Source organism: Sus scrofa, chromosome 12, assembly GCF_000003025.6.
Source record: "Sus scrofa isolate TJ Tabasco breed Duroc chromosome 12, Sscrofa11.1, whole genome shotgun sequence".
Lineage (NCBI taxonomy): Eukaryota > Metazoa > Chordata > Mammalia > Artiodactyla > Suidae > Sus > Sus scrofa.
This window is the reverse complement of record NC_010454.4, coordinates 58,894,684-58,916,322: the sequence shown is the minus strand read 5'-3', so window position 1 is coordinate 58,916,322 and position 21,639 is coordinate 58,894,684. Positions and strand designations below refer to the sequence as shown.

The window sequence follows — 21,639 nt, the reverse complement described above, 5'->3', positions numbered from 1 at the left end:
CTGGCCTTCTGCTCCATCCCTTGTTGGAAGGCCCTGGATTTCCCACCATCCCAGTGCTGCAGGTGAGAGGCAAGCGAGTTCCCAGAAGGACACTAACTCTCCCTTCGGGGATCATCCTTTTTCCTGGCAACCCAGGTGGGACCGAAACAGAATCATCCACTATTCCGGCGGAGGCTTGTTGGCTGTGTCGTCCAATCGGAAGATCCACCTTCTGGACCTCATACAAATAAAGGAGCTACCTGTCAAGTTCCGAGGCCACGCCGGCAGCGTCCGTGCCCTCTTCCTGTGTGAGGAGGAGAACTTTCTCCTGAGCGGGAGTTACGACCTGAGTATCAGGTAGGCCGTCCAGGAAAGCTGCGGCCCCCCAGCCGCAGAGCTCTTGACGTTTGGGGCTGGTAGAGTCCTTCTGTGGGGGTTGTCCTGTACCTTGTAGGATGTTGAGCAGAATCCCTGGACCCTATGTGCTAGATATCATAGCACCTCCCCCTGCCGGCTTGTCTCCAGACACTGTCAGGTGTCCCCTGGTGGCGGGAGTCGCTCCTGGCTGGCCATCGCTGCATTAGAACCTTGATGTCACTAAAACCCTGTGAGGCAACGACTGTTATTATCATTTCCATATTATCAATGAGGAAATGGAGATTACACAGAAATCAAGGAAGTTCCCAAAGGTATACTTACTAGGTGGTGCAGGTCTTGGACTCTGAGCTTAGTCATGAAACTCTGCTGCCTCCCAGCTACCTAGTGACCTAAGGACCTCTATACTGTATGACCCCTTGCGCCCTCAGAAAATCTCAAAAGCATATTTTTTTGGGCCTGATTCCTGCAGATACTGGGATCTGAAAAGCGGGGCTTGCGTACGAATCTTCAACGGCCACCAGGGGACCATCACGTGCATGGATGTCCATAAGAACAGGCTCGCCTCTGGAGCAAAAGATTGCCAGGTAAAAGGTGAGAGCAAAATGCTGCAAGCTTTCCAAGAAGTTTCCCCCAGTCCGTGCGCTGCCAGGGGAATTGCTCAGCGCCTTTCTGTAGGCAGGCATCCTATAGACTTAGCCTTTCTTCCGTCCATCCGTGTATCCTTGGATCCAGGCACTCAGCAGCTATTTGTTGAATGCTAGATGCTGTGCCAGGTGCTCAGGGAAGAAATGAATATCACGTGGCCCTTTCGGTGTGACTTATTCCTTCCTCAAGAGTCTCGTGGTCTCCTACTGGCGACAGCTGCGGAAGTATAAAGTGGGGGATGTTGTCGTGTGAACGGTACGGCTGCCGTTTATCGAGTACTAACCTCGGGACAGGCACGAGGGTCGGTCCCTCACACACATGATTTTATTTAACTCTCGCAGGAATCCCACGGGAGGGGGGGGTGCAGACAAGGAACCCACAGCTCAGGGAGAAAAACAACCTGCCCCACATTGAAGCTGCTGAGTGTTTGGGCCGGGATTTGAATCCAGGGCTTTCTGGCTCTAAACCACAGGCTCCTATCAATGTGTGCAGCTTTAAGGGACCATAGAAATAAGAGTGAAAAGGGAGCCCTGCAGGTAGCGTGCTATTTGAGTGGGGTCTTGAGCAGGAGTCGTCCTCCACGCAGAAGGGCCGGCTCACACAAATCACAGGATATTGAAGAAAACCAAGCCTTCAGGGGATTGGCATTGCTTGGCCCGGGTGTTTGTGGGAGCTGGGTCATCAAAGGCCTCCTGCGTCATGGCAGGAAGTTGAGCTTCATTCTCTAGGACGTGGGAGGCTGGAAGTGCATTTTCAGCTGAGGGTTGCTATGATCCAATGTGCATTTGAGCAAAATTGTGCGAGTGGAAGAAGGGTTTGGAAAGGTGGTGCCAACGTGGTGACAGGGGCCTTACGACACCACTCCATCTAGAAGCTGTGATGTCTCCGGAATATCTGAGAACAGGCAGGTGCAAAGACATCAGATGGCTGGATATTCAATGACACAAACAGGAGGGAGATTTCTAGAAGGAGAACTGGCTGGACTTCACCACCAGCTGGGGATGAAAGTGAGAAAGTGGGTTCCTGTTGTGGCTCATTGGGTTAAGAACCTGACATGGTGTCTGTGAGGACGCAGGTTTGATCCCTGGCCTCACTCAGTGGGTTAAGGATCTGGCGTTGCTGTGAGCCGTGGTGTAAGTTGCAAATGTGGCTCGGATCTGCTGTGGCTCTGGCTGTGGTGTAGGCTGGCAGCTTCGGCTCCGATTTGACCCCTAGCCTGGAAACCACCATATGCTGCAGGTGTGGCCCTAAACAGGGGAAAAAAGAAAAGAAAAATGAGAAAAAAGGGCCAAGGGTGAGGCCAGACTTTATAAGGCAGGCCACTGGGCACATGGAAGTACCACGGATGGGACCGGGGACCCCCGGGGAAGGGGGTGGGTGGGCTGAGGAGGGAGGCGGAGGTGAGGGCTTCCACTCTGGTCACGTTGAGTGTGGCAGGCAGGGTAGCAGCCAACCAGAGGTGACGGCCAAAGGAACGTTGCAGATGTGCTTAAGTTAAGGACCCTAAAATGGGGAGGTTTTCCTGGGTTGTTGGTGTGCACGCGTGGGTAGTCGTGGATCCACAAAACTAGAGATGTTCTGATCTGTGATCAAAGGGAGACATGACTGTGGGAGAAACGGTTGGAGAGATGCAGCGCCTCTGGCTTTGAAGAAGGAGGAAGGGGTCATAAGCCAAGGAATGTGGTGACCCCAGGAGGCGGAGAAGGCCAGGACATGGGCCCCACCCCCAGCCTCCATCAAGAAACACAGCCCTGTCAACACCTTGCTTTTAGCCTGGGGAGGTGGTGCTTGCACATACGAAGCTGGGGGCATCTGTTATGGCAGCGAAGGGAGAGCCGGGCCAGGGCTGCAGGAGGCAGGTGCTGGCTGGTCCCCGCCACAGCTCCAGATAGGTCCACAGTGAGAGATGGCAGCCCCGGTGTGGACGCAATTTCTCCTTCGAGGCAGGAGGACAGAATGAAAAGAGGAGTTGCCAGGGCCCCAGGCACCATGTTGGGGTGGCAGAGGACAGGGAGGGGACAATGGGGTGGTGACGGGAGCCCAGGGCTCAGACCGGCCTGGGAAGCCTTGCAGGCCACCTCTTCGCCCTCCTCAACCCACTGGGAGTCTTGTTGCCGTGGCTGCTTGCAGGAGCGAATCAGAAAGGATGGAGGGTGACAGTCTGAGGACAGAAGGGAGGAGGAGAGTCCTGCAGGCCACCAGCTGAAGGGTTTAGGCCCTCACCTCTGGTGCAGGACTTAAGGGGGCTCCCAAAACCTCAGTGATCGAGATACTTATTTTAATGCAATATTTAAAAAGTCAGGAGCTCCCGTTGTGGCTCAGTGGTTAAGAACTCAGCTAGTATGCATGAGAATGCGGGTTCGATCCCTGGTCTCACTCAGTGGGTTAAGGATCCAGCGTTGCTGCAAGCTGCTGCATAGGTTGCAAATGCAGCTTGGATACCACGTTGCTGTGGCTGTGGTGTCGGCTGGCAGCTGCAGCTCCTATATGACCCCTAGCCTGGGAACTTCCATATGCCATGGGCGCGGCCCTAAAAAGACAAAGAAAAAAATAAAGTCAAAACTAACATACAAAATACACGATGAAAAAATTATCCAAACATCCTGGCCCCAGCTGCCAGCCTGCCTGCGTGGCCCCGGCTCTCCCTGCTTCCTGGATCGCTGAAATAGAACGAGAAAGGAGACAATTAGGGACCTAAAAGGTAACTCTCCACTTTAAAATGTCCTTAAATCAGGGCACCTTAACAATGAGTCTGCTAACTCATGTTTCAGTGTTCCCCTTTCCAACTCGATAAAAGGGCCAAGAGGGTGCATGAACTCAGTGCAGGAAAGCGCCTCCCACAGTGCGGGTGAATGGGAGAGCGTGGCCTCTGGACCCAGGCACCCAGCTCCGTCGGCTCAGCACCTGTGTGAGCATCAGCAGGTTGCTGAACCAACCTCTCTGTGCCTCCTCGTCTGTAATGGGGAATAATAGCAGCACTGTTCCGTGAGCCCGAGTTGATGCGCGTCACGCGCTTCGAATGGCGCGGGGCTCACAGCTGGAGGCCAGGTGTCAGCTGTGCTCGGCTTTGGTCCTCGGTTACCCATTCTGTTGCCCGAGGCAGAAAGTGCCCTGGGGGCTGACGGAGCCAACTTTGATGTTCTCACCCCTGAATTCATGGTGCCCATGTTCGGTTTTTCTTTAAGCTCGGTTCTCCTGACACTTGCCGTGCGGGAGGCAGTTGCTCTCGCAAATTCTGCGTAGAAGCAGCAGTAGCCCTGGTCCCCGCTATGCGAGCCTCTCAGTAGTAAAATCGCGAAGTTGGACCGAGGACTATTTATCTTTTTTTTTTTTTTTTTTGTCGTTTCTAGGGCTGCACCTGCGGCATATGGAGGTTCCCAGGCTAGGGGTCCAGTTGGAGTTGTAGCCGCCAGCCTAAGCCACAGCTAATGCAACAGCAACACAGAATCTGAGCCGCGTCTGCAACCTACAGCACAGCTCGCAAACTGGATTCCCAACCCACTGAGCAAGGTCAGGGATCGAACCCGCAACCTCATAGTTCCTAGTCACATTCCTTAACAACCGAGCCACGATGGGGAACTCCAACTATTTAGATGCACATAAGGACAGACAGCTCTTTTCTTTGGGGCCGGAAGGTGTGTTCAGAACACCTGGGACGAGTGATGCCAGGATTTTCCTGAAACCTGCCCCATAGCAAGCAGTGTTCAGGCTTGAGGAGGAGGCCGTGGGAGAGGAGCTGTGCAGCCCCTGGACGGAGGCTGAGTGCCAGGTCGGAGCCCAGGTCTGTGCATTGCCAGCCCTCCCAAGGGCAGGACTGGGGAGCTCTGGGCAGCAGAGTGACCGCACCTGGGCTGTGGGGGAGCCTGTGGGGGCGCCGGGCCAGGCGAAGCCTCCCGGGGTCTAATAGGATGGGCTCGGCTAGTCCTAGCTTCTGTCACCCTCTCCACCCCCCACCCCCCGCAGAGTGGGATATAGACACAGGCAAGTGCCTGAAGACCTTCCGACATAAAGACCCCATCTTGGCCACCAGAATCAATGACACGTACATCGTGAGCAGCTGTGAGAAAGGGACAGTCAAAGTGTGGCAGGTCGCCACGGCCCAGCTGCTCAAGGTGAGAGGGCAGGGACTTGGGGGCGGGCCTGGGGGACACCCACAGTCCCCCTCCACGGAGCTCCCCAGCCCACCCTGGAGCAGCTGAGTTACAGTCCCCAGGAGGGCGGTCCCGGAAAGGGGAAGGGAAGGCCCCCCAAGAAGGGGCTGTGCTGAGTCGGGGCGGTCAGGGCCCGTCCGTGCCCTGTTGCGCTGGTGGGGCGGGAGCTGTATTCTGACTCCACATGATACATGGGCTCGGGGTCTTCTAACTGCAGCACAGGTAAAGTACCTTCTCCTCTTCTGGAACATTCCACCTGATGCTGGCACGGGCTATGGGTGTGAACAAAGCCACAATCGATTTCCTCCCTGCCCTCTCATGAGTCGAGAACATTGGCTGTCTTGAAAATTACCCAAGTGTTCACACACGCAGAGTGTTCTCGCTGGATCTGAGGCCCCAGGCCCTGGTGGGCAGTGGTGAGGTGTCCCTTGTGCCAGGACACAGGATCACGGGAGAAGCTGCTGGCCTGGCTGGTGGGCTCTTCCCCCGATAGTGTTGTCACTGTGCTCTCACCAGCAGCTGCAGGCGCAGGGATGCGCAGGTGCCTCTGGGTCCTGGCGACGGGCTGGGGATGGAACCCTCGAGCCGTCCCCCTCTGGCGGCAGAGGGAGCTGGACTGTGGCCTTTCTGGCCCTTTAGGAAGGTGCCACCAGGAACAGACCCTCTTCCGGATCCCATTCCTCCTTAACTGGGGAGAGAGCTCTGGGCAGGGGTGGCACAGGCTCCACTGGCCTGGGAGCAAAAGCCAAGTCTGCTCAGGTCAGTCCCAAGGGTGCTCGCGGACTGCTGGGGTGGGCCTTTGGGATTCATCCCAAGAAGCCTCCAGCTCTGGCCCTCAGAGGAGTCACGGTCTGAGTTGAGGACGGGCTGAAAACAGAGGTATGTTCTCTTGCAGACTCTCAACGGCCACGAGGGAGCTGTGAGGTGTCTGTGCTTTGACCAGTGGCATCTCGTCTCGGGAAGCGCTGATGGCCTGGTCATGGCCTGGAGCATGGTGGGGAAGTACGAGCGGTGCCTCATGGCCTTCAAGCACCCAAAGTAAGTGCCACGGAGCCCTGACCAGGTCCTGCGCCCTCCTTTTCCTGCCGGAGCCTAGACTCAGATCTTTGGCAGATCAGCCCCTTCTGCTCCCCGCGGACCTTCTGTTCCCTCTGCCCCTCCGCCACTTCTGTTTTCCTCCTGCACCTGTTACCCAATTTCCCCACCCCCTCTCCTGTCCTCACTTGTTTCTCTTCAGAAGTAACAGTATTAGATGTGGACTTCGAAAAGTTATTGCAATTTTACACTTAGGGCACTCCTGAAAAATTTATATGTTATTTTCCAAACGAATGAATATTGGCAGAACTGTCCCCCAAATAATGCCGGTAAACTTAACTTCTTGGAATTCTCTGTCCACAAAAGCACAAAATTATGCAAGTGCCAAAGGTTTAAAAATAACCGAGGGCTGAAGGAAGGAGCACTCCTAACGTCTGTGGGCTGGATTCTGTTCCAGGACAGCAAATGGATTTCTTTTTCCAGGTCCAGTCTCAGTGTGGTGATGGTGGCAGCTTGGAGCCAGTTAAGCAGTAGTCTGAGGGCACATCTAGGCTTATTTGGAAAGTGTATTGAGGTCAATTAATGGGTTTTCCAGGCTGCTCCGGGCCGTTCTTGTACTAAATGAATGATGCTGCTTCCCCGAATGCGTGGTGGGAAATTCCAGGACACTAAGTGCTGCCCACATTGATTGAAAGAGTAACTGAGTCTTCCAGGAAGCTCTGTGGGGGTAGTGACTTAGTAGAATGTGGCCCTGGATGTCCTTGTACCCTCACAGGACCCTCCTGGGCAGGAGACTGGCCCTGTGGGCGGTGGGAGGGGGTGAGGGTGGGCATGTGTGGGATCTCTGTCCCGGGTGTGTGATGGCAGGGTTGACGGGGGGCGGCGGGGGAAGGGCCACGATTCAGTGAGTATTTCAACCCTTGGATGGGGGTCATTTAGTCTCATCGCCTGTTGTCTGGATTGTCCAAACTCAGCCTCCAGGAAGGACTCAAACTTTGTGATGTCACCTGAAAATCGTAAGGAAACGTTTTAAACACCTTTCAAGCACAATTTGGTAGGATTTCATTTGGTTCCTGGAAAATAAATTGTTCCCAGCAAACGCAGCAGCGTGTTTACCATTTCACCGACGGAGGAGCCTCCCGCTCTTCCTGGGCTCTGAGACCTTTGTGGACCGTCCCACTTGCACTGATCCACAGCCCGACGTACCGGTCACATGGTTCTTGATGCCTTGCACAGTTGCAGCAAACCCATAGCCAGTTGTAGCAGCTCTGGAGAGCATGGCCAGTGTTCTCATTTGTAGGGCCCCTCTTCCCCTCGTCTGTAGAGGTGCCGTGTGTATGTAAGGGCTCAATAAATATTTCTAACTGACGATAATGAGGGCTGATTTGCGGCAGGTTGTCTTTCTGGAGAGTTCCAATGATTGGACTGATACCCATCTCCAGAATATGATGTAGGTGGTGTTCCCATCATGGTGCAGTGGGACTGGCAGCATCCCTGGAGCACTGGGATGCAGGTTCAATCCCCAGCCTGCCCTGGTGGGTTAAAGATCTGTGGGTAGGTCTGATCTATGGCCTGGGAACTCCATATGCTGCAGGGCAGCCAAAAAAGACAAAAATAAGTAAAATTAAATAATTTTTTAAAAAAGAATATGACATGGAGTTCCCGTCATGGCGCAGCGGAAATAAATCGGATTAGGAACCATGAGGTTGCGGGTTTGATCCCTGGCCTCATTCAGTGGGTTAAGGATCCGGTGTTGCTGTGGCTGTGGTGTAGGTCGGCAGCTGTAGCTCCGATTCAACCCCTAGCCTAGGAACTTCCTTCCATATGCCACAGGTGCAGCCCTAAAAAGCATAAAGTATATATATATGTGACATAGGTGAAAAAAACAGATATATTTGCTCTCTGTCCTTCATGGAAGAAGGACCAGAGAGAAAGGGCATCTTCAGTTCCCTTGGTCCAACATTTTTTTCATCCAAAATTTAGAATCTGCATACAGTGTGGGAGAGAATGGATATGAGGAATGAAATTAGAGGACGCAAAGTAGGGCTGACAAAAATGATTCCTTTCAGTTTTTATTTGGGAATTTGTTGATTCTCTCTCTTTTTTTCTTTTTTTTTTTGCTGCACCCATGGCATGTGGAAGTTCCCAGGCCAGGGATATCAAACCTGTGCCACAGCAGTGACCCAGGCTGCTACAATGACAATGCTGGATCCTTAACCCACTGTGTCACAAGGGAACTCCTAATTTCTGCATTTTTAAGGATGGTTTTGGATGGATATGGAATTCTTGGTTTAGTTATTTTTTTTTCCCTTTCAGCACTGAACATGTTATTCCACTTCCTTCTGGTCTCCATGGTTTCTGGTGGGAAATCAGTTATTAATTTTTTTTTTTAGGCAAGAAGTAGATTTATTGAGATAGGATGCTTGTGAGAGGAGCAAGTGGGCAGGCATGGAAGCACTGCCCTGAGGACCCAGCGGGCCACAGTTTTATCATCCAAGGGGAGTGGGGTCGGAAAAAAGGACAGTTTTCAATCTTGCTGAGAATCCTTTCTATGTGATGAGCGGCTCTTCCCTTACTGCTTTCAATACTCTGTCTTGGGCCTTTCGCAGTTAGACTATTACATGTCTCGGTGGGGATCTTTTGGTGGTTATTCTAGTTAGAGTTTGGTGAACTTCTTGAGTGTGCAGATTCATGTTTTTCATCGTATTTGTAAGTTTGGGGCCATTATTTCTTCAAGAATTATTTTTCTGCTCCTTTCTCTCCTCTTTTTCCGGGAATCCAGTTGTGTGTATGTTGGTGTTTGCTGATGTCATGCAGTTTTCTAGGGTTCTGTTCATTTTTCTTCATTCTCCTTTCCTTCTGTTCTTTAGACTGTATGATCTCCGCTGACCTCTCTTCAAATCCTTTCCTTCTTCCGCCTGATTGAATCTGCTTTTCAACCCCGCTAGTGAATTTTCATTTCAGTTACGATAGTTTTCAACTCCAGAATTCCTGTTTGGATCCTTTTTTTTTTTTGTCTTTTTTTTGCTATTTCTTGGGCCACTTCCGCGGCATATGGAGGTTCCCAGGCTAGGGGTCGAATTGGAGCCTTAGCCACCGGCCTACGCCAGAGCCACAGCAACGCGGGATCCGAGCCACGTCTGCAACCTACACCAGAGCTCACAGCAACGCCGGGTCGTTAACCCACTGAGCAAGGGCAGGGACCGAACCGCAACCTACTGGTTCCTAGTTGGATTCGTTAACCACTGCGCCACGACGGGAACTCCTGGATCCTTTTATAATTTCTTTTTCTTTTTTTTTTTTTTTTTTTAGGAAAATGACAGTGCTCGTTATTTTTTTTTTTTTTTTTTTTTTTTTTTTGTCTTTTGTCTTTTTGTCTGTTGTTGTTGTTGCTATTTCTTGGGCCGCTCCCGCGGCATATGGAGGTTCCCAGGCTAGGGGTTGAATCGGAGCTGTAGCCACCGGCCTACGCCAGAGCCACAGCAACGCGGGATCCGAGCCGCGTCTGCGACCTACACCACAGCTCACGGCAACGCCGGATCGTTAACCCACTGAGCAAGGGCAGGGACCGAACCCGCAACCTCATGGTTCCTAGTCGGATTCGTTAACCACTGCGCCACGACGGGAACTCCTCCTTTTATAATTTCTAAGTCTTTATTGAGATTCTTTATTTGGTGAGATATTATTCTTATACTTCCCTTTAGTTTTGTCGGCATGGTTTCCCTTAGCTATTTGAACATATTTAAAGTAGATGGTTTAAGGTTTTTGTCTAGTAAGTCCAACCATGGGGCTTCCTTGGGGACAGTTTTCTGTCGATTGCCTTTTCCCCTGTATATGGGCCATACCCTCTAGTGTCTATGCTTTATACCTTTTTGTTGAAAACTGCACATTTTGAATATTTTAATATCACAACTCTGGAGATCAAATTCTCCCTCTTGCCCAGGGTCTTTTTTTTTTTTTTTTTCCTTCTTTGTTGTAGTTTTTATTGTTTGTTTAGTGAATCTGTGTTTTTTGTCTTGTTTGACCACTGAAGTCTCTGTTTTATTGCCTTGGTGATGTGCTAATGGCTGGAGAGAGATGGACGTGAACACCTGGAAACAAAATACCTCCCATCCTTTGCCAAGGGGCTCTGTGTGCCTGCTGAGGGGAGCTTTCGACATGTAGCAGTTTACAACTCTGCCTCAGCCCTTACTTCTTGCGCAGAATATTGCCGTCAGCCCAGACTGAGGGCTTAGGGCTTTTTAAGTTTTTCTCCAAGCATGTGCATAGCCCTGGGCACATCAGTGGCCACACAGAGTCCCAGGAACATGTCTGAGCTTTTCAAAGCCCTTACAGACGTTTTACTCCCCAGCTTTTCCTCCAGAGCTTTTTGGTTAGCCCTAACAGATACCTGTTGCCCTAGGAAGCTGTGACTAAAACATTTGCCTATAAATGTTTTCAACAAAATCCTACCCCGACCCCCCAGGTAGCAGTTCCAGCACTGGGTGAGTTCCTGGTAAGACAAAATCATGACAAGTTCTTTGAGCCACTCTTCCAGGAAGCCACCAGACAGGTCAGGTAATTCATTTTGAAGGAGACCAGTTCTTCTTCCTTGGGTCCCAGGGATGCGAGCTGTTATTTTCATGGCTACCACTGGGCTGGGGAGTGGGGGATGGACTAGGTAAGTTACATGCCACGGTTCCTGTTCACTGTTCCTGAGACTGAGCCACTTTTCTCACCTAAGTGCTCCCTGGCTTGCTGCAAGCCTTTGGTCGTTTCCCAGAATTCCAAATAGTTGATTCTGACAGTTTCTGCCAGTTTTTTCATTGCTCTTGTGGGAGGTGGAGTTTTGGAGTTCCCTCCTCCATGCTTTTCCCTGGCATCACCCTCTGCAGCGTCTTTTGATAAAGAAGGAACACAGAAGGAGACAGCTTGTTTGTAGGGCGGAGATACAACCTGAAGAGAGACTGGGTTATGCCAGGACCATGAGAACCACTACTGTGTCAGGTACTGGGCGAGTCTTGATGGATTTAATCCTGACAGTAGTCCTCAGGGGCCGTTCCCCGTTTCGTGGGAGAGAAAACTGCAGTCTGAGAGTTACGCAGTCAGTAAAAGGTGGAATCAGGTTTTTTGATCCCAGGATTTAAAAGCCTGTGCTTTTATTCACCCGGCTATACTGGTTATACTGGTATAACCACCAAATGCCACAGGAACCCATGAAACATGTAGGCCCAGCTCAGAAGGCTCAAAAGAGATTCACAAAGAGCCAGACCCCTTCCAGCACGAGGCCTCTCTCCCAGTACTGGATTCTTCTGCAGGTGGACTACTGTGCCTTTAGGGTACCAATAAAGTTATGGTATTTCCTGAGTTCCTGCGGTGGCACAACAGGATCGGCAGTATCTTGGGAGCACTGGGACACAGGTTTCATCCCCTGGCCCAGTGGCTTAAGGATCTGGCATTGCTGCAGCCGTGGCTTAGATTGCAAGCACAGCTTAGATCTTATCCCTGGCCTGGGAGCTCCACATGCTGCAGGGCGACTAAAAAAAAAAAAAAAAAAAGTATGCTATTCACATCTTGGGGAAAAAAACTAGAACTTTGTTGGGTTTTCTTACACTTATTTTATACCTTAGATTGATCTGTCTCTCTATCCATCCTGTGAGGTGGGGTTCAAGCCGTGTTGGCTTCTTTGCTATACTTTGGATGTCTCCCATCTTTCTTTCAAGGTCTTTGTGTTTTTTTGTTTTGCTAGTTGTTGGGGCCTTAAAAAGTCTTACCCTTGTTCTGGGATCCGACCAAGGCCAAGTTGTATGGGGTGGATGTCGTTCTTTTAATGCCCTGGAGCAATGATCATACTCTGAAACGTGAGTTGGTGCTCACTTTTTCCAAGAGCTATTTATTGAAGGCCTGCCATGGGGCTGGGCACTGCACTGGGTGCTGGGTGTACCAAGATGAGTAGGACTTGGGTTATGCCCAAGACACTGACAGTATACCCGAAGTTTGTGTGTGTGAGTGGGGTGGGAGGGGAGAAGAAGAAAAGGGATGGTTTTACGGAGACGGTAGCTTGTGAGTGAGGCAATGGATGGACTTGGGTGGGTAGAGATGGCAGGGGTTGATGGACTTGCTTTGCAGATAAGATCTAACAAATTGGTGGCATCAAGTTCCATTTTCAGTAGCATTAACAGCAGTGGGGTAATTACACTTCTCAGAATTGAATAGTCCACTTCTCTGGAGCCCAGCTTGGACCCAGCTGTTGTAGAGAGAATATTGCTGTTGGAATCTACTGCATCCGCTCTCTTTTCCTGCTGCTCATCACGAAAGAGAGCTCATAAATCTCACCCCTGATACAGCTTCCCTTAAAGATGTTTCACGGAAAGAATGAAAGCCCCTCATTTAAGATCCCAAAGAAATTGCTCAAATGCTGGGTTTTTGCTTCTTATAAAGATGATCATTTTCCCTTCTGTTTTTCCCCCTTTCTTTATATGATACTATTTTTACAAGATTCGAAACATTAGATAATTCTCACCACGTTTGTGGAATTCAACAGCTGGAAATCAGACTGTGAGAGGGAGCTTCTGTTGCGGCTCAGCAGGCCGAGAACCCGACTTATGTCCATGAGGATGCGGGTTCAATCCCTGGCCTCGCTCAGTGGGTTAAGGATCCAGTGTTGCCGCGAGCTGTGGTGTAGATCACAGACACGGCTTGGATCCTATGTTGCTGTGATTGTGGTGTAGGCCGGCAGCTGCAGCTCCAATTTGACCCCTAGCCTGGGAACCTCCATATGTCTCAGGTGCAGCCCTAAAAAGAAAAAAAAAAATTGTAAGAGGGAAGCATGTTCATTTATGTATCAGACCCAAAACGAGTCTTTGACATAAGCCTTTTCATTTCACCACCTCGAGGCCCTGTGACCGAAACGTAGGAAAAGTAACCAGAACGTGGGGAGAGGACCCTCGTCCTGAGGGTTCATGGTTTACATCCAGAGCTACAGAAGGACGGCCACCACGGCTTCAGGGGCAGTCACGGCCTCTCCCAGCCATACCCGACACGCGCAGCGGTCTGCCGGAAGCGGGTACTGCCCGTCGCTCTGTTCCCTTCCAGGGAGGTGCTCCACGTGGCCCTTCTCTTCCTCCGGGTCATCAGTGCCTGTGCGGATGGCAAGATCCGCATTTACAGCCTCCTCAACGGGCACTGCCTGAAGGTGATGAAGGCCAATGGCAGAGGTGATCCTGTGCTGTCCTTCTTTATTCAGGGCAACAGGTGGGTGGTCGGTGTGGGGGTCAGAGCCCTGAGCAGTTCCGTCTGGATGGGTTTTTCCCTCCTCTGGGGCACCGGGCCCGGATTTGCTGGCAGCAGGAGAGCTGGCAGTGCTCCCTCCAGTTTTGGCTGCAGCAGAGTAATAGGCTTCTGGGGGCTGGGGGGTTCTGGGACTTTGCACAAAACATAACCATCAGGGGTCCCAGCACTCCTCATTTGTTCCTCATTCATCATACCGTGGCTGAGATCTGACTCTGAGGAGGGGACCTCATGCAGCACCCCCTGCTCCCTGATCCCCTGCCCAGCCCGAGAGCTCCACCGGCCGGCTCTGTGTCTCATTTCGGAGGCACAGAGCCTTGCCGGAGCGCAGGGGTGGCATTGGCAGGTGGCCTGGTATCCAGTGGGGCAGAACTGAGCAGGTGAGTTTACAGACACCAGAACCATGACCGCATTCATTGTCAGCATACCGTGTTGTCACATGCCAGGCTCACGGCGACATGTGGAAAGACCCAACTGGACTTAACTGTTCAGTTCTACCACAGGCTTACGCAAGGCGTCACTTCATCATTTCGAGGTACTTTGCCTTCCTTTGAATTCAACGTCCTCAGTCCTCTTTGGCATCTTAAAGGAGGATGCTAATAGTAAGGCTCAGTAAATGCGTGCTTTTCAGTTATGAGGTCATAATGCCATAAAAAGGTCACCACTGACCTTTTCTCATTTGTGACATCCAAAGAGAGACGTTAGCTTGAGCCGAAACAAGTTGGAAGGCGATTTCTGATTGGTATGATTCCCCAAATGCCATTCCAGCATTTCCAATCCGAAGAAGTCACTGTTACAGAGAGTCGGTGCTGACGCGTGACGGGCTTAAGGTGACAGACTTTTGGAGCAGAAAGGGACCCACACAGAGCATTCCCATGTTACAGGAGACCTGGGAGCAGAGAGGGGACAGTGGTGCTCTGCAAACACTGAATCCTGGGATGCAGTGGGAATCGGGGGAGGCCTTGTTGGGGTTAGAAGTCTTTCTTCTGCAGCGGCACGAGAATGGGGGTTTGGAAGGATGGAACTCCTCCTGCTTTGTAAAGGACAGTGTTCTGTCTGAACTGAGAGCCCGCACAGAGACCCCGGGGGATGGAGTGAAGGGCGTGGCCTGAGCCCCTGCCCCCCCCATCAGGTTGCCTCATCCCATCACAGCAACAGAGACGTTGCATTCGAATTCTGTGCTTTCATAAAGGGATGAACCTCAAGACATCTGTGTGCAGAATTAGCTAAGCCTTCTGCCTCGGGCACCTGAGGTCCTTGGCGCTCAGTCCAGGAATGGAAATACTTTGAAAGATATTTTAGCTCAAGAAGCGAAGTAATCAAAACATGTGTGCCTTTCTCACATGTCTTTTTTTTTTTTTTTTTTTTTTTTTTTTTTGCTGCAGCACGCAGTGGCTCCATGTGGGACCTTAGTTCCCAGACCAGGGATTGAACACAGGCCGCAGCAGTGAAAGCACCAAGTCCTAACCACTAGACCACCAGGGAACTCTCTGCTCCCATTTAATTTTTAAAGAAAACAGCTACAGAGGCACTAGCCCCTCCAACAACCCACACCACCCTGTTTGCTCAGGCATTTTGGGGACACTGGTTTCTTGGCCTCAGGGTTGAAATGCGTGTTTAGATGTGGGCGGGGCGGCCCTGGGTCTCCTTTTGTGGCCAATTTGTTGCTTTGGTTCCAGGATGGTGATCAACACCGAAAGCAATGTTCTCATGTTCCAGTTTGAGAACGTCAAGTGGCAGTACCCCCCGGAACAGGCCGGACCAAAGGACAAAGCGGAGGACAAGGAAGAAAACAGCCTCACGGAAGTTCTCTCCAAGTCCAGCACTCAGATTAACAGCCCGAGGGACTCCACATCCAGCAAACAAACAGCCCGGGAGTCCCTGTTAAGCAAACCTCACAAGTCCCGTGCCCCCCTGAGGGTATCCAGGTTACCTACAGGTAAGAGAGCCTCGGTGGGACCCACCGGGGCAGGGGAGGGGGTGCCGGGACCCGTTTCCTGGTGGGATATTTCCTAGCCTTTAGAGAAAGTGGGAGCCGTTCTCTTGGATGTGATGGTGCGTTCGCCAGCTCGAGGGAATCTCCTGATAGCCAAGGCCTAAGTTTTCAGACTTGTTAGACTCTTTCTACAGAGACAAGTCTACGCTTGTCACTAAGACATAAAATAAGCAGCCACCATCCTCCCACCGCACCCCTGAACCAGACATACGGTGCACAGTCATTTCCTTAGGACAGAGGCAGGATCCATGACACTGCAGAAAACCGACCTCTGCAGAATGCATTACGGCTGGACCTCTGATCAATAGCATGTGTGCCTGGAAAACACCAGATCAACACATCACCTCCAAGCGTGTTACACCACGAATGGTCAGCTCACTCCGAGGACCGAGAGTTCCAGCTGATGCTTAAAGCTGGATCAGGTGGGTGGGAGGGGGTTCAGGAGATGATCCGGCTGGACCTTAGGCTCCAGGTGACCACTTAGTTTCATGGGACAGCAAACAAGTGATAGTTTGGGTGAAGATCAGCTGAACTGTGAACTGCGCCCCGTCTTTCATACCTAGTTGAAGTATACAATTACCACACTTTCCTCCTCCATCTTAATTTAGCAGCGCTGACAGAGGCACCTCTAAGTCAAGGGAAGCCAAAATCACCCCGAAAAGACGGCAGGAGGCAAATGGGCTGCAGGGGAGCAGATGGCACAGCTGGTGAGCAAGAGAATTTGGAAGCAAAATCCCTCACTGGAGGTAAGAAGAACGGGTAATCTTTTATTCTGAATTTGTGTGGCGACACCTCCCCCCTTCCCCGTTCAGCCTAGTTTTTCAGCAGGTCAATCAGTATTTGCTTTTTAGGGCCGCACCTGCGGCATATGGAGGTTCCCAGGCTAGGGGTCGAATCGGAGCTTCAGCTGCCGGTCTACACCACAGCCATAGCAACACAGGATCCGAGCCACGTCTGCGACCTGCACCACAGCTCATGGCAACGCCAGATCCTTAACCCACAGAGCGAGGCCAGGGATCAAACCGGCAACCTTATGGTTCCTAGTCGGAGTCGTTAACCACTGAGCCACGACAGGAACTCCAATATTTGCTTATTTTTGATTCAAAATGGATGAAACACCTGGCTTCTCCTAAGAGTGCAGGGTCTTCCCGAATTGTCCCCTTGCTAACTCGAAGCCATGCAGAGCGAGAGCCTTTCTCAGGAGCCGAGCTTCCAGCTCTTGGCTCCCAGGCGGCCTCCTCTCGCCTTCTTGGAGGATGGTTGTGTCATGGGTCTGAGTAAAGGGCACAGCAGAGGAGAGAAGAGGCAGCCAGGCTGACAGCAGAGGGCATTTGAGGGGGCTTCATGGGGGAGTTGCTGGGTTGGGGGGACGGTGCCAGGCGTGTGAGATGAGGAGGTACAGGCAAGAGGTGGGGGAGGCGCTTTTTAGAAGCGACGCTGGGCACTGTGGATGAATGTCCCTTTGTTGCTTTTGAGAGACTTTGGTGAAGATTTAAAGTGCCTTTCAAATATTTTTGGCTGATAGTGTTTCTCTGAATCGAACTTCTTGCAGAGACCAGCTTCAAGGTGAGGTCAAACAGTTGAGCTTTGGGAGGTCTGCACTAGCAGTGGGCATCCTTGTGGATACCTGTGCCCATGTACCTGTGTAGTAATACGTGTAAGGTAGAGTCCTAGGAGTCGCTGAGTCACAGGGTAACCGCGTTTAAAAGCTAGGAGGAGTTCCCGTGTGGTGCAGCGGGTTAGGGGCCTGACCTTGTCGCTGCAGTGGCGCAGGTTTGATCCCTTCTACCTGCCACAGGTGCCGCAAACAAAACAGGGCAAACTATAAGGATATTGCCGCGGTTATCCCTAAAAACTGCTGTGTCACTTTTCACTCCCACCAACAATGCATGCGAGCCCCCACTGCCCCCAGGCCAGCCCTGGGCGTTCAGCATCATTTGTACTCGCTCATTCAGTAAGTAAAAGTGGCATCTGCGCTTCCCGAAGCTTGATCACTAACGAACTAAATGCCATCAGCGGGTAGAAAGTTAGTAGGTGATGCGAGAGCCACACTAGGGAGTGTTACACAACGGCTGCATGTGGATGAGGAGCCGTGTGCGCTGCCTTGGAAGGAGGTCTGCTGTAGCTTACGGTCCATAAAAAAGACAAGTTCATGAACAACGAGGCCATCACAATTCCTTTCAGCAAAAGGAAGAAAACTCTGTTCTCTCTCTCTCTCCCTCTCTCTCTTCCCCTTTCTCTCCCTCTCTCTGTCCACCTGTCTCTCTCTCTCTCTCTCTCACACACACACACACACACACACACACGCAGAAATTTATTCTAGAATTGGACAGAAAGTGGGGAAGATTTTGACATCTTAATTTCATTTAGTCTTATATGTTTTCGTAAACTATTATTTAATTAACAAAGTAAAGGCCAGGAGTTCCCGATGTGGCACAGCAGAAGCGAATCCGACTAGGAACCATGAGGTTGCAGGTTCCATCCCTGGCCTTGCTCAGTAGATTAAGGATCCGGCGTTGCCGTGAGCTGTGGTGTAGGTTGCAGACGCGGCTCGGATCCCGCGTTGCTGTGGCTCTGGCGTAGGCCGGTGGCTACAGCTCCGATTCGACCCCTAGCCTGGGAACCTCCATATGCCGCGGGAGCGGCCCTAGAAAAGGCAAAAAAAAGACGTCTTTGCTAACTCCAGGGCCTCAGGTACCTTGGTGGTCTTGACCCTAAGGCAGTACACAAGGATGGATCGCTTGACCTTGTCAGTGGCTTTGGACCTGCTGGTCTTGTTCAAAACGTTTGGGGAACCTTTGATCAGGAACTGCCCTTGGCTGTGTGATATTTTCCATTTCACAGGGGTGACATTTTTTTTTTTTCTTTTTTCAGCCATACCTGCTGCATATGGGAAGTTCCCAGGTGGCTTCAGCCTACACCACGGCTGCAGCAATGCAGGATCCTAAGCCCAGTGAGGGAGGCCAGGGATCGAACCTGGAGTCAGGTACTTAACCCACTGAGCCACAGTGGGAACTCCCAGCATGACATTTCCTGAAAGCAGTTTTGATTCTGAGACTATCCGAAGATCATTTGAAGTCAAATGGGATTAATAAGGTTGAGATCAAACTTTGCAATACAAGTTTTATTTGAAAATATAGTCACATTATTACTGAAAATCTATAAGGCCTGCAAATGGGATGCGAGGGCCATTCCCACGGGGAAGTTTCAAGAAGGCGGGAGCACGGGGATTACCTATGGTCCTTCCAAAACACGCATAGTTAGAGGTTGATACACATTTGTACACAAGTCCTAGCACATTTGTTAAAAACTTGTGCTGACGATGTTCTAGTTTCTGGTTTCACAGAGGATTTTTTGCTCCCGTGATGGCAGCCTGCCCGCCGGGTAACCGAAGACCTTCATCGCACGGCAGTTACAGCCGATCGAATGTTCGTGCACAGGTACTTTGTGTTTTGCAGAACACTGATTTGTCTTGTCTTTTTTTTTGGAAAACCAGATGATGCAGAGAAAGTACCCAAACAAGGACAACTGGGAACTGGGGCAGACTTGATGAGTCGCCCAAAGAAAAAGTCCTGGCACATCGCCATGTCTCCTGACCAGCTCCTCCTGACCGTCCACGCCCTGCAGAAAGCCCATACCTCGGGGGAGTGTGCCTATCCCCGGAGGCCCCAAGCCCAGGTCCTCGATGCCTGGGGACCTTCCATTTCATACCCGAGGAAGGTCCTGAGTTTGAAGGGCCAGTCTGTCCAGCATGCCGTTGATCGGTTGAGACGCAGCAGCCCTCCCACAGACGTGAGACAAACCAGCGTCCCCCTCGAAGTCCAGAAGCTTCAGCCCAACCTGAAGACGTCTCTGCAGAGTCCCAGGGTCCAGTCTACCATACCCCAGCCTGTGCTTATCCGCCCCAGGTTCTCGGGCAGCTCGAAGGGTGAAGACGGGGCAACCAGCTCCACCGAGGGGACGGTGCGCAGCTCTGGACCCCTAACCAGCCCCCAGGTCATCAAACCAAACCGCATGCTGGCTCCACCCCTGGGCGGCACAGCCCAGGCTGCCAAGAAAGATCGGCCGCGCTTCCACACGGCCCTCGACCCCTTTCGGATGAACACGGAGTTCATGCTCTTGACTGTGAAGGAGGAGAAGGAGTACGAGCAGGCCAAGGTGAAGGAGAACCAGGCCGCGGAGCCCGCGGGCCGCGTGGATCCAGAAAGAGCCAGCAGAGCCGCATGGATCCGGAAGATCAAAGGCCTGCCCATAGATGATTTCATGAAGCCAGGAAAAACAGCAGCCCCTGAACTGGGACAGAACATATTTATCTGAACCAGCCTCGGGAAATTACAGTGTCTTACAGTAAACAGAAAACCAAGCGCATGCTGGTGTCTGCTCGCTGTAGGTTTGGTCGGTTTTTTCACTGTTTCCCAGCAATCGACAGAGAGACTCTTGACAATCTTCTGATAAGCCAAAGAATTGATATTATCAAAGTAAGAAAACAGACAGAGGAGTTCCCTTGTGGCTCAGTGGGTCAAGGATCTGGTGTTGTCACTGCTGTGTCTTGGGTTAGGTCCCTGGCCTGGGAACTTCCACATGCTGTGGGTGCAGCCAAAAGGGGGAAAAAAAAGAAAAAAAGAAAACAGAGGGAGGCTGGGAGAGATTGGCATCTGTATTCCCACTAAAAATCATTCAACGAGACACAGGGAAGCCATTTATTTATTTTCTTCCCCCCCACCTTTTTTTTTTCTTTTTTGGCCACCCTGCAGCATGTGGAGCTCCCAGGCCAAGGATCAGATCCAATCTGCAATTGAGACCCAAGCCAGGACTTGCCGTTGTGGCGCTGTGGTTAACGAATCCGACTAGGAACCATGAGGTTACGGGTTTGGTCCCTGCCCTTGCTCAGTGGGTTAATGATCTGGCGTTGCTGTGAGCTGTGGTGTAGGTTGCAGACGCGGCTCGGATCCCGCGTTGCTGTGGTTCTGGCGTAGGCCAGCGGCTACAGCTCCAATTCGACCCCTAGCCTGGGGACCTCCAAATGCCTCGGGAGTGGCCCAAGAAATAGCAAAAAAGACAAAAAAAAAAAAAAAAAAAAAAAAAGAGAGAGAGAGACCCAAGCCACAACTGTGGCAACACTAGATCTTAACCCACTGTGCCAGGGTGGGGATGGAACCCACATCCCAGTGCTCCCAAGATACCACCAATCCTGTTGCACCACAGCAGGAGCTCCAGCCCTGTTCATTGATGGGGATGGGGAATTGGTTTTTTGGACAGTTAATACCACTGATAGCTACCAATTTAATGCTATTTCTTCTAGCAAATGAACTAATGGGGGGAGTTCCCTTCATGGTTCAGCAGTTAACAAACCCGACTGGTATCCACAAGGAAGTGGGTTCCATCCCTGGCCTTGCTCAGTGGGTAAATATCCAGCATTGCCATGAGCTGTGGTGTAGGTCGCAGACAGGGCTCGGATCCTGTTTTGTTGCATCCTTCCTTCCCAGGGCTAACTCCTCTGGAGAGGATTAAGCACAGCCATCCTTTCTACATTAGTATCAAGTGTGTTCCAGTTGCTACTTAAACCTGCTGAGGTTGCTATCAGGGGCCAGGCAGGTAATTTAGAGCAGTGCAGCCCAGCACAGGGGCTCGAGCCTCATCCAAAGGGCTCAGCATGGCCAAAGGATGTAAACCAAACAATGCAGAACAAAACAAAGAACCAACCTCACACAACCCCACAACCCACACGCTAAGTGCGCCACAAAACCCAGGAATGGGCAGACCTGCTCACAGGCCCCCTTTGCACAGCTTCTGCTTTCATCTCCAAGTGCAGGAGTACCATTGTTTGCCAAGCTTTCTCTCTTCCGAGAACTTTTTCTCCATTGTTAGAGTATCAGGATTAAAGTAGCACTGGCAAAGAGCCATGTAACGTTGTGATTTGAATCCCCCTAATTAAGGAATCATGATTCTCCACATTATTCCATGAGCCTTCCAACAGCAGTTTGCTGTAGGCGGGGCAGACAGGATATTGTTATAATCGCTATTTCAAAGATGACTGCAAAGTCCCAGATTTTCAGGTCCTTCACCTGCAGCTTCGCACCATTAATCCTAAAACATTAATTAATAGCACCTTCTACCTAGCGGGAACGTACCCTGTAGGGATACCATTATCATCCTCACCTAACCACTAAGGAAGGACGCACAGAG

At 51.3% G+C, this 21,639-nt stretch overlaps 1 protein-coding gene across 12 annotated transcripts in view; it reads left to right on the top strand.

The window, feature by feature from the left end:
- CDRT1 (CMT1A duplicated region transcript 1) overlaps positions 1–20,139 on the top strand; it is a 28,341-nt gene extending 8,202 nt beyond the window's left edge. For 2 of the 12 annotated variants that reach the window (XM_021067898.1, XM_021067899.1), the window contains 9 exons: positions 136–336; positions 827–948; positions 4,966–5,114; positions 5,793–5,912; positions 6,049–6,191; positions 13,064–13,384; positions 15,137–15,396; positions 16,062–16,199; positions 18,950–20,139. In XM_021067898.1, the coding sequence (XP_020923557.1) occupies positions 136–336; positions 827–948; positions 4,966–5,114; positions 5,793–5,912; positions 6,049–6,191; positions 13,064–13,384; positions 15,137–15,396; positions 16,062–16,199; positions 18,950–19,770 (2,275 nt within the window). In that variant the 3' untranslated portion in view covers positions 19,771–20,139. Of the gene's footprint in view, positions 1–135; positions 337–826; positions 949–4,965; positions 5,115–5,792; positions 5,913–6,048; positions 6,192–13,063; positions 13,422–15,136; positions 15,397–16,061; positions 16,200–18,949 lie in introns of all 12 variants that reach the window. The other 10 variants (XM_021067900.1, XM_021067902.1, XM_021067901.1 and 7 more) reach the window with 10 other exon arrangements.